The 16229-nt window shown below is 42.4% G+C and overlaps 1 protein-coding gene across 3 annotated transcripts; it reads left to right on the forward strand.

Annotated features, from left to right (window-relative positions):
• Positions 1-3237: 3237 nt before the first annotated feature.
• NFIL3 (nuclear factor, interleukin 3 regulated) lies at positions 3238-15972 on the forward strand. 3 transcript variants are annotated; one of them, XM_057428214.1, is made up of 3 exons: positions 4069-4197; positions 4342-4462; positions 14035-15972. In XM_057428214.1, the coding sequence occupies exon 3, from the start codon at positions 14218-14220 to the stop codon at positions 15592-15594; it is 1377 nt and encodes a 458-aa protein (XP_057284197.1). In that variant the 5' UTR covers positions 4069-4197; positions 4342-4462; positions 14035-14217; the 3' UTR covers positions 15595-15972. The 3 variants fall into 3 exon arrangements, with proteins under 3 accessions (XP_057284196.1, XP_057284197.1, XP_057284198.1); XM_057428213.1 differs by lacking the exons at positions 4069-4197; positions 4342-4462 and adding an exon at positions 3238-3338; XM_057428215.1 differs by lacking the exons at positions 4069-4197; positions 4342-4462 and adding an exon at positions 5281-5479.
• Positions 15973-16229: the final 257 nt, after the last annotated feature.

The raw sequence follows: 16229 nt of genomic DNA on the forward strand, positions 1-16229 counted from the left end.
TGTCAAATGGAATTGGTACTAAACATTTGACTTAAGAATTCTTAACATTTTAGAAGGTTAACCCAGAATGCACAGTCACTCACCTAATAAAAGGAGGGCTCTTAAACTCAGGAGTTACGTTGGGCAGCACCCCGACTGAAGACAAGAGTCCTCAGCTGCAGAACCACTGCTCTGAGGAGGACTGACTCAACTGGCCCACCATTGGGACCCCATTTATACCTCAGTCGAATCTGATCTGCTGTCAAATATGATCATGTTAGTCCTCTCTGGCTGAGGGATGGTCTTACCTTAGCCCCATACAGCACCACATGTGCTTGACAAGGGCAGCCTGTGCAGGGGGGCAGTAAGCATTACAGAACTGCAGTCAGCATTACATAGCTGAAGTCATCATTATGTTATTTGAGGTCTGCATTACACAACTGAGGTCAGTCCCAGCCCACCGGCTGGAGGGCCTCAATCCCAGCTTGGGTGGGAGCGTCTGCCACACGTACTCAAACAAAGCTTGTACTACAGAAAACCCAAGAGGCATGGACAAAGGTGAATGCAAAGAAGTCCATCAATGTTAGAGATGACAGGCGTTACTTTCCGTTTTATTTTTACTAATTATTTCTGAAATGCCCCTTTCCTAGACATTCTGTGTAGTACTATGACTCAGTATAGGCCCAGCCATACTCATTGAGCTAAAATCAGAGAGTAGTGTTAAGAGGGTTTAAGTCATATAGTAATAAATACCAATGAAGCTACAGGAGTTGAAGCTAATATTGTGCCACCAGAAAGCAAGTATAAATCCTGCCATGCTAGTCAGCTGATAGTTTAGCTAGAGATCTTCATGACCTGTTTCATCCTTCCAGTAGGAAAATCAGCAGAGGTGGATAACCCTAGAAAGATTCTCTTTTTAGAGTTTTCCCAAAAGCCTTAGGTTCCCCTTGTGCAGAATGCTAACTATGGCTTTCATCTGTGCTTTTTTACCTTGTACCTCAGGAGAGGGAGAAAAATGCCTATGTTCCTCTAGCCACATCAGCATCCAGCTATTTCACCATATCTTTGGGAGTGCCAAGCACCCACTGTAAGGTCTGGAGAGTAAGAACAGCTTTTGCTGTAGAAGGTTTTGATTCTTCCGACCTCCACCCAGTAGAAGTAACATAAAACACAGAAATTATTTTTGTTACTAATCTGGGAGAAAGATCAGGTCTGGTTTTATGGCTGATTATAATTAGTGACAAACATATAAGCAAATAGGCAACCAAACGCCATCTGGAATATCATTTCCAGGACTGTCCACCCACATAGGAAGGATATTATTGCCTTGGAGACTTCTTTCTGTATTTTAAGAATCTAAGTTACGACAGCAGATTTGAGTTACCGCATTTTTTTTCTAGATATGAGATTTAAAGTTGTTAGAAGTATACGCCCAAGATTTATTGCAAATATTTTCCATGGTTAAAATGGCATGTACCTTTCCATTTAAGAAATTGCCTGAAGTTTTGACTGTAGTTTTTGACAGTCATAGGGACTCTCCATGCATTGGATTAGTACCAGATGCATAGTATGTGACATCATGTGTGCTGTGCAAGTTTCTTCCCATAGGATCTCCACTGTGCCTAATACCTGAAGTAGACCACCAATATTTGTAAGCAATAAGGTCTTTAAGCTCATTGCCAGAGCTTATGCCTGACATTTCCAGTAGCATGCTGACTGCTTTTGTATGTATTTGTACCCACTGGCAAGCGGGAACACTTCATAAAAATTGACAGTGCAGCCCCCAGACGGAGGTAGCAGTCTATCTCTGGGATGCAGGCTGCTTTTGAGTCCTTGCTGTAGTCACTGTGGGCTCCATAGTCTGTCACCATTACAAGGCTCCATATGTTGGATATTAGAAACTGGGAGGGGAGAGCAAAATTGCTGAGAATAAAGGTTATTAGACTTGCATAATAAATAATCTTGGGAGTGAATTTAAGGCACTTAGCTTTATTGTGGAGCAATGATATGGGTATGTGTGATAAAGGATCAACGACTAGGATAAACCTAAAAGTATTCCGTGCACTCTGGTACCTGAATTTGCTTCCTTTCAGGTTTGCTTTGCTTCAGAGAGATGTCTCTGTTGACATATAAATACGGGATGACAGAGTAATATAACTGGGCTATGTTAGCGAGGACTGCTATTTTGGTAAAAGTATGTAATAGAATAAAATTGGGAATAATGTTCTTGCACTAGGGTTTAATAAGGAAAATTCTCAGTTGCCTTTGTAAATTTTACTTGTGAAGGAAAAAAGGGAGTGACAAACCTTTCATGAGGAAAAAAAAGAGGACAATATCACACGCTTAATAAACGTGTGCATTCCAACATGTTCTGAGAACTGGATTTCTTGACGGGAACGTGTCATTACCTAAAACGGAGGCTACGCAAGGGTTAACGCAGCACCCGATTTTGTCTCCGCTCTTCCCACCGCGCCACAGGGCGAAGGGGGGCTCGGAGCCGATCGCCCCGAGCAGGCAAGGGGCAGCGCGGACGAGTACCTCCAAAACGCGCAGCAGCTTCCGACCGGCATTCCAGCGCGGCCGCCTCGGGGTGGGGTGCAGAGATGAAACAGGCGGACCAACCAGTCGCAACCCTTCAGCCTTGACGGTGGCGGAACCAAGCAGCGGCGGTGCAGGGCCAGCGTACCGCCAGAGGTACAGAGCGCCGAGCGGCGTGCCGGCAGGTAGCGCGCCCGGTGAGGCGCCCGGCTCCTTCCCCTCCCTTTTACAATTATCACTGTTTTCCGCGAGTCAGAGCTGCGGCGCAACCCGCCGCAGGTTACCCGTATGCATGGCTCGGTAACAGGTACGTGCCTCGGGAGCGCGGCTGCCCGCTCTTGTGCAATCGCTCCGAGACAACAAGGCTCCCGCCGGGGCGGAGGACTTGACTTTTACACCCGTACAGACACACCCAGCTGACGCCGCGCACCGCGGCACCGGCACGGCAGCGAGAGTCCCGCCGAGCTCCGTTTCCCCCGGCAGAGCGGACGGGGGAGCTCGGTCTCACCGCTGCCGGGTAGGGGGCGCGGTGGCGCGGCGCTGCGCCTCTGCGAAGACTTACGCGATCCGAGCGGCCTCGCCAACACACAGACCTACCCCACACGCCCCTGCTGGACGCTCCCTGGCGCGTCGCCGCCGCACGCTCCCGCTTGGCTGCTGTGTTGCTGCCTGTACAGCGTAGCACGGCACCGCACCTCACGGCACTGCATCGCCCGGCACCGCATCGCACGGCACCGCACCACACCGCTTCTCGCCTCGGCCGCCCGCGGCCCGGCCCGGCGCGGGGCGGGGGATGCTCGGCGTCCAGCGGTGCGCTGCAGGTAGGAAGGAGCGTACGCCCGCGGAGCGGTGCACGGTATGAAGTTTGGGTGTCCGCCCGGGCTGCGGCACCCACCGCGCCTCGGCTGGGCTGGGTTTGGTCGGGCCGGGCCGGGCCGAGGTCCGCTGTTACATAATATGAGCCCAAGCCGGCTCCGGCAGCCGCCGGGCGGGGAGTGGTCGGTCGGCCGGGCGGGCCGGCTCTGCGTGCTGCCGCTGGAGTCGGCCCGGCAGATGTCCGCCGAAGGATTCCATTGCGGAGAGGGAGGCGGTGGTGATTCCCGGCGTGCCTTACTGTCCCCCGCTCCTCCCCACAGCGAACCGCGGGCAGCACCGCCGGAGCCGCTGTACTGCATTGCATAATGTGCCGGCGTGGAGCGGCCCGCCGCTGCGGCCGCCGTGCGGGGCGGAGGGCTGGGTGCTGCCCGCCGCCCGCACCTCGCCCCGGAGCCACCGGGAGCTGCGTGCCGCCGGAGCCTGCTGGCGAGAACTCCCCCTCCTCTCCCTTGTCGGGCGGCCCTGAGGGATGTTGCCCGCGGGCAAACGGGATTGACGGCAGCGGCCGGGCCCTGTGCCCACGCCGTGCGGGGCCGCGTCTGTCCCGGCCCTCTTGGTCGCTTCTGTCGCGGTTTTTCGGGCGCTCCGGGACCGCTCGCATAATAGTTCCTGGAAATGTTGCATTATGTAACCACAGAATTTGCTGGCAGGCTGGCTGGGAAGAGGGAGCTAATTATGCGATTTTATAATCTCCCTACAAAGAAACTAGGACAATCTCTCCCTGAAAAAAAAAGACCCAAGTCAAAGCCTGTAACTGTAACAGATTCGGCTGAAGTGCGCTTAATAAGGGAAGTAGACAACTGGGTAAGCGGGAAGGCGAGGCGAAGCGAGGCGCGCTCGTCGGCTGCGTGCCGGGTGCCTTAAAACGAGATTTGTGTTGGTCTATATTTAGCTCCATCGCATTTTAGCAATTGTGGCTTCATGTGCTATTTCTGGTCTTTTCTCCAGAGCTGTGTGTGTAGACGTTCGAGGCCATTTGCTCGGATTTTTAACTCCACGCCTTCAGAGACGTTTTGAGATAAGGCTGTGGTTTTTTAGGAACGCATTTCGCCCAGACGCTGAGACATCGGTACGGGCTTTCACTTGCCGTTTCTTTAATAATAATAATAAAGAAACGGCTAATTTAGGGGAAGGAAGGCGTTCAGGAGGTGTCAGCCGCGCCCGGGGGGGAGCGGTGGAGCCGTCCTTCTCGTAGCCTGACCGTGGCGGGCGAGCAGGCGTCCAGGTGCCGCCGCCCCCGGGGGCAGCCGCCCGCATCTCCAGTAGGTCAGTGTGACGGACCCGGCGGCGCGGAGCGGAGCGGGTAGAGCCCTCCCTGCGGAGCCCGATTCCGCGCCCGCCTTCACCTTCTCAGCCTTGCGCCTTGTGCGGGGGTCGCCGCGTCCCCAGCGGCTGTTGGGAGCCGTTGGTGGCCGTTGGGGCGCGGCGGCACCGGGCATGCGGGGGAAGGCTGGGGGCGCTGGCGCTCTCCCTCAGCCCTTTGTTCTGGACTGGGGCGGCGGCGGGCGGGCGGGTAGGTGGGGTGGGGGGGACGGTGGGTTGTTTGCGCGGGGCCGTGCTGAGGGGGGAGCGGGCTAGGCGCCATGAGGCGCCGGTCACGTAGGGGGGTCGGCGGGCCGGGCCGGGCTGCCTTTGTGGCGGCGAGGTGCGGGGCGGTGCTGCGGGAAGGACGCCGCCTCCCCGCAGCGCGGCCGCTGAGCTCGCCGCGCGGAGCGTCCCGACCTCTTTTGCCCGTGTGCCCCCTGCCGTGTCCCACCATCGCCTGCAGGCAGGGAGCGCCAGACAGAGCCGCCCCCCCCCCCCCCCGCCCCCGCAGACACCTTTCCCCTTCCCTTTGCTGCCAGGTAGGCATGGCAGAGCCTAGCACAAACCCCCTCCTGCCACCCCAGCGTTCTCGTGTTTCTCTTTTTACGTAACGAGCAGCAACCACAAAAAATGGCCATTGCCCAATTCTGTTATTTTGCCAAGTCATTTAGGTATTGCAGTGGTAAAAGTCATGGCTGGACGTCCCGTACTTTGGAGTCAGCTTGTGCTCTGTCCTCGACAGCTTGAAAGTTGCTGTTGATAACTTGGCTTTCACAATGAGGTTATTTTTATTTATTTCTTTTGTGTGTATGTGACTAAAGCAGCCGTTTAAGAAAACAAAACCAACGTCACTGTGCTTGTGACCAAAACCTCCAGAGCCCTAACTGAGTACCCTGGCTGCTGTATTAGCATTCAGTATACCTGCCATAGGTAGTAGCAGCAAAGTATTTAAAAAAGGCGATATTCTTAACAACATGCCTAAGCTTTTCTGCTACTTGACTGTTGGGGTCAAGTACAGCTTTGATCGTGAAGTTGTCTTGGCGTTACTGTTGTGTTAAAAACAACTGTATTTTTTCTTCCCCCTGTCCTTGTAACTTGAATGATTTTACTCCGTTTCATTGTGTTTGCTTGTGTATATGCAACCTACTTTGAGTCATCTTTGCCCTCCTTGGTAATTAATCCAGAGCCTCATTTAAAATACTGCTATATCTATCAGTTTTACGGACCTTATTCAATCAAAATTTTGACTTTGATGGGAAACTTGAATGAATAAGGATTCAGCTTTTGGCCCAAAGACCTGATTTAAACCAACAAGTTCAAGGATTACTGAATAAAGATCCTTAATGTCATTGGCATAGCAGTTATTGTTGTAAGAGTTCTCATGTTACAGATGTGTTTGGCTGTTGAAATGCAATGCACTTTAGAATGATCTGCCTCCACTTTAAATTTTTATTTATATTTTTAACTCATTCTCCAGAGGATTCTTAACTAGCTTTTAAAATATTCAGCTTCCTGGATTTGACCTCAAAGGCTGGAGTTTCTCCTTGATTTTTTTTGTTTGGTGTTCAGTTTTTGTTGTTGGTTGGTTGTGTGTGTTTGTGTTTTTGTTTTTTTTTGGGGGGGGGGGGGGGTGAGGTTTTTTTGGTTGTGGGTTTTGTTGGTTTGGTTTTATAAATATGTATATGTATTTAAAAAAACTTATCTGAATTATGTCAAAAAGCTTAGTCTTCCCCATAAATTGTAAGTACTTACATGACCTCCTCACAGCTTATCTCATCCTAAAAAGGAAGGGTATTTGCCATGCCTTGGCTAAAATTTATAGGATGGACATGCAGACATTTTTTCTGTTGCAGTGAAGTCTAAACAGTCTGAGAAGTATATCAATACCATGCTGCTTTTTTCAATCCTTTATCTTGAAATAAAACTCATAAATAAAAAAAACCTTTAGGTCATTTTTAATTGACTTATTTTAACGAATAGTTATGCAAACTATCCTTATGCAATAGTTTTTTCCAGACAGCAATCGTACTGCTGTTATAACATCACTATGATGCAATAATATGAACAATAAAATCCTCTGTTCGGGTCTTATTACACACTGTTAAGCAATGGATCTGACTCATCAGCTTAATTGACTCTTCTAGGTGACCTTGTCATGATCATTACAGCCAGTTATGAGATATAAATGTGCTTAGGATATGTAATAGGAAAAAAATGCAAATAGATGGCCAATTTCTACAGTCTGTTCTAAAAGAAAACGTCAGCTGATTTCCATTTTACAGTATTTTATAGTGTTTGGAAATAAAAAAATCCCACCCTTTTGTGGGGTTTATGTGGTGGTTTTGTTTGTTTGCTTGTTTTGTTTTTTTTTGTGTTTTGTTTTTTTTTTAACAAGTTATATGTAACTTCCTAATACTGATGCTAAGTATGACTGTCAAAAATAAGATTGTGTAAGCAAGGGCATACTTGGACTTGGCTGAAAATGTGATAGAAGCAATATTCTTAAACTTTTTGTATTAAAAGATGAATCTGAAGTCAATTATTATTAAAACCTCCTTAGATATCCTGTTTTTTTTTTTCGTAATTTGTGTGTTGAATTGATCCATTTCCAGATTAGCATACTGAGAGACTGAATCTGGTGACAGACATTACACAAATCTATATTCTGTCAGAAAGAGTGCTTTATTTGAGAGGTTCCTCCCCCCCCCTTTTTTTGAGTTGCTCCATCTTGGTGTACTTTTCAGTCTGTCACAAGGTATTTGAGTAATGAACTGTTTTTTATGATGCGCAATGGTGGCAGCACAGCAGTTAACAGTACAGGTGTCAGAGCTGCAAGACCTCCTCTTACAAAGGGAGCACAGCCCAATAAAGAAAATGGTGCTCAGCATGGGCAGTGGTCTTCCAGCCTGACCCGTCTCACAGAATTGGAGTACTAAAGATTGCTCTTTCTCTGTTCCATTTGCTGTGAGTGGTAGATTACAACATTTTACGGGAGATGTTCGGTTTACATATTTGTATTTAAGTTGTTATATAACAAGGTGCATGTTTAGGGCATCAGCTGGGATTAATTGACATAATTCTGCTGCCTTTAAATAGCACTATATAAATTTAGGTCAGCTGAAGGTCTGGTCCATGCGTGGCGTTTTAAGAACATAGTTCAGAAATAGAAAACCATTTGTTGTCAGAATAATTAACATTTTATTATGGTGGTGTGTTTTGTTTTTTGGTTGGGTTTTGTTGTTTATTTTTTTTTATGGTTCTTAGCTAGAGGAATTGAGATCATATTTCCAGAATGTTGTTACTATTAAGTTACAGCTTTTCCAAGTGTAGTTTTTTCTTGCTGTCAAATAGCTATTGAAATGACGAGATGCATACTGTCATATAGTACTGTAACTTCAGTAACTGTTGTTTCTATTAGGGTTTTATTAAAAACACTGGAAAGTTATGTGATAATCAAAATGGCATGATTTATGTACACATACTACTTACGTATCTATAATGAAATATTTACACAAGTTGTGTATACGTTTTCTTTGCTTCTCAGTTTTAAAGCTTTTCATGGCACTTTGAATAACATTCTTTAGCTTTTGTTTTTCATCCCTTAAATCAGAGCAGTAAACTGTTTTGGAAAAATTGAACAGATCTGATAGTATCATATTGTCTTCCTAAGGGAATGGGAGAAAATATAGGTCAAATTTGCGCCTATTAAGCTCAACTGACCTTTTTGAGCAGTAGCTACCTTTAACATGTTTTGTACTTTCCAAATAATACTTTTATTTGCACAATTTGTGTAATTTACGTTTGGGAAGCAGGCTGTACTTTAATGAGTTATTTGTAGTTATTAAGATAAACAGTAACTTAAGTAATTTTCCTAACAGTGAAAGCCTTTTGTAAAAATTGCATGTGTGATGATATTTCTGGGTACAGTTTGGAGGTGCGTAATATGAAGGTTCAATAATGTTCTAAGTTCCATGACAGACTTACTAATTTTTCTATATATTTTAAATAGATTTGATTGATTTGATTTGTTGTAATAAATTATTTTTTTATATTCCCAATGGACTGTATTGTGTAGACATCTCCCATTTTTTTTTCTTTCAGTAAGATGATCAACATTTTAGCAAAAATGGGTCATCTTGTGCAAAGCTATCATCATCAGTGTTCCACTGACCTAATTACACGTTGATCCTGAAACTGTCAGCACTTAAGGTGCCCATGAAGTTGTTAGAAGAGGGAACTGTGTACAGGATCAATAATTCTGCATTGCTCCATGCTGCTGTAATGGATTCAGGTCTCTACGAGTGCAGCTATATAATAGCAGTAAATGGTGGTCACATTTGTATCGTGAATGCTTTTACCCTTTCTGGCTATGGATAACCTGTCCATCATAGCGTAAAATGCAGTCACCTATTTTTTTTTTTTCCAGAAAATTGCAACTTTATTTGCTCTGCATTACCTAGACACTCTTGCCTACAAATCCATCCTAGGAATAATGTCACTTTTCCAGTGGAGCCAGTATTAAGGCTTTTCTTCAACAGGAATGTAATTTTGCTACTGTGTTAGATAAAAAGGCAAGAAAAAATATATTGAAGGATGTTGGTGGAGGTTAGAATGGGGCCATATCCTCTGTTGGATTATGACAGACTTGAGGGGTGCAGGATTTCTGTGAAAAGCAGTAGAGGTAGAGCAACTCCACAGTATTTTCCAGTATTTCAGCAGTGTTGAGACAGGCTGTATACTCACCACCTAAGTTTAAACTCTGCCTCCTGTTAGCGTGCTCAATGATGATATTTTTTGGACCTTATAAAAGTCTCGAGATGGATAGCAATTGTTTCTAAAACACTTCGATGTTAAAGTGCTAACTATATGTTTCAGGTTTTTAAGGTTTGGAATGCAAACTGGTAATTTTGGTATCTATGAACAGGTTAGGCACCAGCTCTTCTGGTATGTAGACAGGTTTTCAAAATAGATAACCTGTGACAGAATGGTAGCAGTAATATAGTTAATGAGACCTATGCAAAACATGGAGGGCAACAACTAAAAATACGCACAGACATACCAGTACAAACTTTTACTGCTTTTTCTGCAGCTTGACATATAGTGGTGATGGTGATACAGGCGTGGTTCTTCTCTGAAACCAGAAGCTGTACTTGGCCATCATTTTCTTTTATTTCTGAAGAACTGAGAGAGAAATTTTTGAACACATGGTGATGCAAAAGTGAATTGTGTTTGGGCATCCAACTGCTAGAAATTTGATTTCATTTAGTTTCATGGGGTTACTATACAAATGTTAGAGCAATAGAATTAAATAATTAGCTATCTAATTCTAGGATATGTTTGAAAAATTAAATACAAAAAATAATACACAGTTACTCTTTGAGAAAGCACACACACGTGGGGAGGCCCACGGGCATTGTCTAAAGCAGAAATGACTTATGTAATTGAATTACACAGAGAGAGAAAAGACTGTGCCCATGTCCTTCAACCCTTTGAAACATTTCAGTTCTTACAGTGTGAATACACAAATCCCCAGCATCAGATCCTTAATGTACAATTTTGACACAATCAGATCACTGAAGTATGAAGTCCATGGATAAATAAACTTGTCATGGTTTCTACATATGTAATTTCTTGCTTCAGTAGCATGAGTTCTATACAACAGCCTCATTAATACTTGGATGTAGGATTGTATCTTGTTTCAGTTGAAGCCAATGGCAAAATTACTGTGAGAGCAAGACTGGGTCTGTAATTAAGTTAATAGGGTCGAGTGTTATTGCATTGTTGAATTGGCACTCAATGCCATTAACATCAACCAAACAAAAAAAAAAAATCTAACGGTGACTAATGTAAGGCAGTGTTAAATGTTGGGTTTAAAACACTTTATGAGGAAGTGATAAAGCAATTGAAAAATTAATCATAAGGGAAAATACTGGAATTTGAAATATAGTCAGAGGAATCATTATAGTTCATTAATTTATGTGTAAATACTGATGTTTTTCAGTGGAATTATAAAATGTGAGTGAACTGAAATGGCTGGTTTTATTGAAGGCATTTTGCCATTGTCATCAGATGGAATTTAATTTGTTTACAGACTCAGCACTGGGCTGATCCACATGGAGAAGTATTAATAAACAAGGGCTTTGACTCCTGTTTGTAGAGAGGCAATTCCAGTTACCATGATAAAAGTGCTCATGGAAGATGTAGAAAGAGCTGAAGATTTATTGATGTTTTGTTAGTTCGCTAAAGTAATGGTTAGAATTAACTACATAGATAACAGACCAGTAAGACTATGTCAGTGGGTTACACGTATGTCTTGACTGCCTTACTGATAGACTGTGGCAGAGAGCAAAGTTGAATACTGCATGTGAAAACATGGTCGGTTTGACACACACTGGTATTTGCTGTAGACTGGCATGCTACTTATGTTCTGTATCTTTGTGCCAGGAACAATGTGTACAGGAGGGAAGTGGGCTAAACCAGGAGTTATCAGTGCTACAGTGAGCAGATTGTATGTTGGGGCAGCCCATGCTGCTGTCCCAGCATTGAAGTCCTGTAGAACAAGGGACTTGAGGTCTGCAGGCTGTTGGGTTGTTAAGTGCAGCTCTGTGCCAGTGTTGGGCTGCAGGTTATCTGTGGGCATGCAGTTGAGTTTTTACTGGTCCATAGACAGTCATACTGATGAACTATGCCAGTAGTCTACATTAAGTTTGGGGAGGGGGTGAGTGGGACATAATGACCTAAAAAAAGGCAACAACTTTTTTTTCTGATTATTATTAGTATTAGTAGTATTTTTCCTAGATTGCGGAGTTGAACAGACACCAAAGTAGGATCATTTTGACCTTGAGACCATACAGAGAGACACGAAACCATACTCGTATCCAGATACAGTCTTGTTCAAGACTAAAGATACTCTTTCTATATTGTCAAAATGGAAGATTGGAATATAAGAGGGAAAAAAAATTGTATTCAAACTGCGTGGGTGTAGTTTCATTCTTCTAAAAAAAGCACAGCTCCTACATTTGTAAGTACTTCTTTGCTGCTGCTGTTTCAAGTAAGTTTAGATGTTCCAGGGTACATGGCAGATAAATACATAGAAAGTAATGACGTATGCCTATTAGTATCCCATTTCTAAGAGAATCAATACTATTACTTGGATTTGAGCATAGTTTTGTAGTACTGCACAACACAGAAAGATCTCTATTGATAAGGCCCTGAAATTTGCACAAAAGCTGGTTTGAACCCTTTTGAATTCAGTAAGAGTTGGCTGAGATGCATACTATGGGACAAGTAGCAATTTCACGGGTATTTGGTACATGTTATACCTCTTCCTGCTGTGTGCCATAGAAGGTGTATGCATTTCCTCAGAAATGCAGTTGTTAATGATAAAACTGAATACAGTGATTGCAGTGTATCAAGACAGTTACAGACCAATAGCTGTGCATTACCAATGCTACAGGATAATGAAATGAAATCCTAGTATTTTTCTTCCTTTAATGTAAAGGTATTTTGCAGAGGCTGAATATTCTAGAAATGCCTCAAAAATTCGGGTGGCCTTGCTATACAAAATTGCTATACAGCGTCTTCAGCAAATCACGTTATACTGAATATTTGGACAAACAGTTGTTGCTTTGCTGTGGGGCTTATTTTTGTTTTTAAACCTGATCCAGCTCCTGTTTAACTTGACAGAAAACTCCTTTTAACTACAGTTTGAGGTTTGGAGCAGGATCTAACTATGTAATTGCTTGTACATTAGAGATATGTTTCTTCTCTACAAACATGGCAGTTTATGGTGCTGCTTTTGCACTAAAATGTTAGATGCTGTCTTTGGTGTGGCTGACTTCTAACTCTATTTTCCATTAAGGCTGTATTATTGAAGGCAAATAGTTACATGTCAGTAATTAACCATGGATTTTAGGAAATTCTGCTTAGCTGTTCTATTAAATGTGTTAATTTTTCATGACAGAAGAGTTGGCATGGTTTGATGGAACAGAACACAGCTTGAAACCTGAGTCTTTATGACCATGCTTAATTGTTATTACATCACTCACTCCTTTTTACCTTCTGGAAAAGACAAGAGAAACTGGCAGAATACAATTTGTTAATTCTTTTATAACTTTCCCGACTGATAGTGTTAAAATTAGTTTCATTAGTCATTGTGAAGGCATTCCCAATAAATAGAGACATTAATCTGAAGTGGCAGATTTATTTATTTAATTTTTTGTTACACAACAAGAATTATTGCTGACTCGATAGTCAGTTCTATAAAAGTACTTGGCATACTACATTTACCAGGAACATGACTGACTGTGGAAAAATGAGATATTTGGAAGCTGTATCTCAGATCAAGACCAAACGATCCTATGAGAATAAACTATTTTTACACTAAGAGAAACTAAATAAAACATAGGGAAATTTGAATGCTAGGTTCAAGTTCAATGATTAAAATGCTTGAAGCTAAAAGTTAAGCTGGTTTTCTCTTGTTAATGGTACAATTTTGGATGTAAACTTCTTCTTTAATGCATACACTTTTCTAAAGGTGCATATGCCTCGATGGTATTAAATTTCACTTTGATGTATTAAGGCTATTTTTTCAAACGCAAGTTATTAAATGTTCTGTTATGTATTCTTCAATCCTGATTTTAAAGTTTTCATTTTAATAGCCAATTTTTTTAATAGTTAGATATTTGCCCAAATGATGTGTATTTACTAGTTTGAATGACATGATTGATCAATAAGGCATTTTAAAATTCCAAGTGTGTGTGTGTATAAACATTTGTAGATAGATGTATATTTTAATAGAATTCAAAACCAATAATTAAATTCTTAATAGCTTTAATGGATAGTGGTGTTATTTTAAGACAATAGAGAGCACTTCAGCTTCTCTAAATCAGCTTATGTTATTTTTAATCCATGAACTACCCAAATAAACAGCATTTCTAAGTCATACGCCACAGCTGTTTTCAGAAGAGATGCTTTAATGTGGAAGAGCAAGATACTTTCCAGTGCCGCTCATCAACGTGCGTGGTGTCCTTCAGTGTTAACTGCTGGAGATTTAGATTGGCCAGTGATACTATGGAAAGTTCTGTGACAACATTACTGTCAGATCAAAACTCAGATATTTTTTACTTGATTTTTCCTTGGATCATATTGCATTTGTTTTGTTTGTTTTGGAAGCCAATCTGCTACCTAGGTATTGTAAAGCTTAGAGTATTGGTTGGTTGAGTGTTGAGCGGTTTAATGTACCAAATGCTAGTCTGAGATTTTTATTGAACTCTGCTATTGCATGACCTGAACCAGCAATTCCTAAATTGTAATTAAATTCTCTATTTATTCCAGGTTTTTAAGAAGATCCCCATTGGATCTCCCACGAGAACTGGTTCTAGATACTTCTGTTTGAGAACATGAAAAAAGAATGTGTGTGGATTTAAAATTACTGTATTTATCAAGTTGTGGAGTGAGAAGTAATGGGGAAATAGCTTGCTGTGTTGCTTTTTGTAGGTCTACTACAAATTGTTTCTGATGCAGCTGAGAAAAATGCAGACCCTTAAAAAGGAACACGGACCTGTTGACACAAGTAGCAATGTGGACAAAATCATAGTACTTAAGTCTTCTTTAGCAGAAGTGTCTGAAGAATTCTCTACAAATGAAGATATACTACTTACAGAAGCAAGTAGTGGAAAAAGTAAATCTTCAGCTTGCCGGAGGAAGCGAGAATTCATTCCAGATGAAAAGAAAGATGCTATGTATTGGGAGAAAAGGCGGAAAAACAATGAAGCTGCCAAAAGATCTCGTGAAAAACGACGGCTGAATGACCTTGTCTTAGAGAACAAACTAATTGCACTGGGAGAGGAGAATGCCACTTTGAAAGCGGAGCTGCTTTCATTGAAGCTGAAGTTTGGTTTAATTAGTTCTGCAGCCTATGCCCAAGAGATACAGAAACTCAGTAGCTCAACGACTGTGTATTTCCAAGACTATCAGAGTTCCAAATCAAATATCAGCTCATTTGTAGATGAGCACGAACCATCTATAGTTGGTAGCAGTTGTATTTCTGTCATTAAACATTCTCCTCAAAGCTCAATATCCGATGTGTCTGAAATACCATCCGTAGAGCATACTCAACCAAGTCGTATACAAGGCAACTGCAGAAGTCCTGAAAATAAATTCCAGATTATAAAACAGGAGCCCATGGAATTAGAGAGAGAGCCAAGAGAGGATAGAGGTTCATACAAAGCATCCATATATCCAAGCTACATGGGAGCTACCTTTAACATGTACTCACATTCTCCTCCGCTCCTGCAAGTTAATAGGTCGTCCAGTAACTCCCCCAGGACGTCTGAAACTGATGATGGTGTAGTTGGAAAGTCATCTGATGGAGAAGATGAACAGCAAGTTCCTAAGGGTCCAATCCATTCCCCAGTTGAACATAAAAATGTTCATGCAACAGTTAAAGTTCCAGAAGTGAATTCTTCAGCTTTGCCTCACAAGCTTCGAATTAAAGCCAAAGCCATGCAAGTTAAAGTGGAAGCAATGGATAATGACTATGATACAACACGGAAGTTGTCATCCCCCATTGACATGTCCTCAAAACGACATTTTGAGCTTGAAAAACATGGTGCACAAAACTTGGTGCATTCTTCTCACACTCCTTTCTCAGTTCAGGTGACTAACATCCAAGACTGGTCACTTAAACCAGAGCTCTGGCATCAGAAGGAACTCAATGTAAAAATTCAGAGTGGTTGCAAAACTGGAGTTGTTGAAATAAAAGACAATATCTACAATGTCTCCGATTCAGAGAACCTGTATTTGAAGCAGGGCATAGCCAGTTTATCTGCAGAGGTTGCTTCGCTTAAAAGACTTATAACAACGCAACAAATCTCTGCATCAGACTCTGGTTAAGTTACTACTGAAAAAGGCTTACCGTTTTAAAGGATGTCATTTGCAGTAGATCAAAATGTTTTGTATTATGCTGAATTTTCACTGGACTTGTGATGTCATTTCACTGTAATGTTCACATAAGGTCTGATTGGTGTCTTTTTGTGTGCAAGTTATTATGAAGACTAGGTTGTGTTATGATCACTATGCCTTGTGTATAGTCAAGTAGCCTGTACAAAGGCTGTATATAGTGAACTTCATTTTCTTTTGTTCTTCTACTATAAAGCGTGCAAGTTGCCAGTTACAATAAAATATTGGTGACAAACACAGAACATCTACTCCAGCTCAGTTGATTTTTTGAATGTGTAAATAAGTTGTTAATTAAAAACTGGCTTTTTCTTACACTGTGCTCAACTTCACTTATGTGATTGGTTTTTACAGCCTAACAACCAAATTGCAATTTATGTGTGTAATCCTTCTGGCCACCTTTTTCCTTAACACATTTTTTTAGAACAGAATAGAAATAAAGTGAATATTTATAAATAAGACAGTACCAATTTATAGCCTTAGCCTTCTTTAACTTATTTATTAGTAGAAGTTAACCAAAAACCACACAAATTCAAACCCAGTAACTGGGTCAGTTTTGGATGAGACAGTAT

The sequence above is a fragment of the Pezoporus wallicus genome, unplaced genomic scaffold, assembly GCF_028554395.1.
Source record: "Pezoporus wallicus isolate ANWC-B61680 ecotype Strahan unplaced genomic scaffold, APGP_CSIRO_Pwel_v1 contig_13670, whole genome shotgun sequence".
In the NCBI taxonomy this organism is placed as follows: Eukaryota; Metazoa; Chordata; class Aves; order Psittaciformes; family Psittacidae; genus Pezoporus; species Pezoporus wallicus.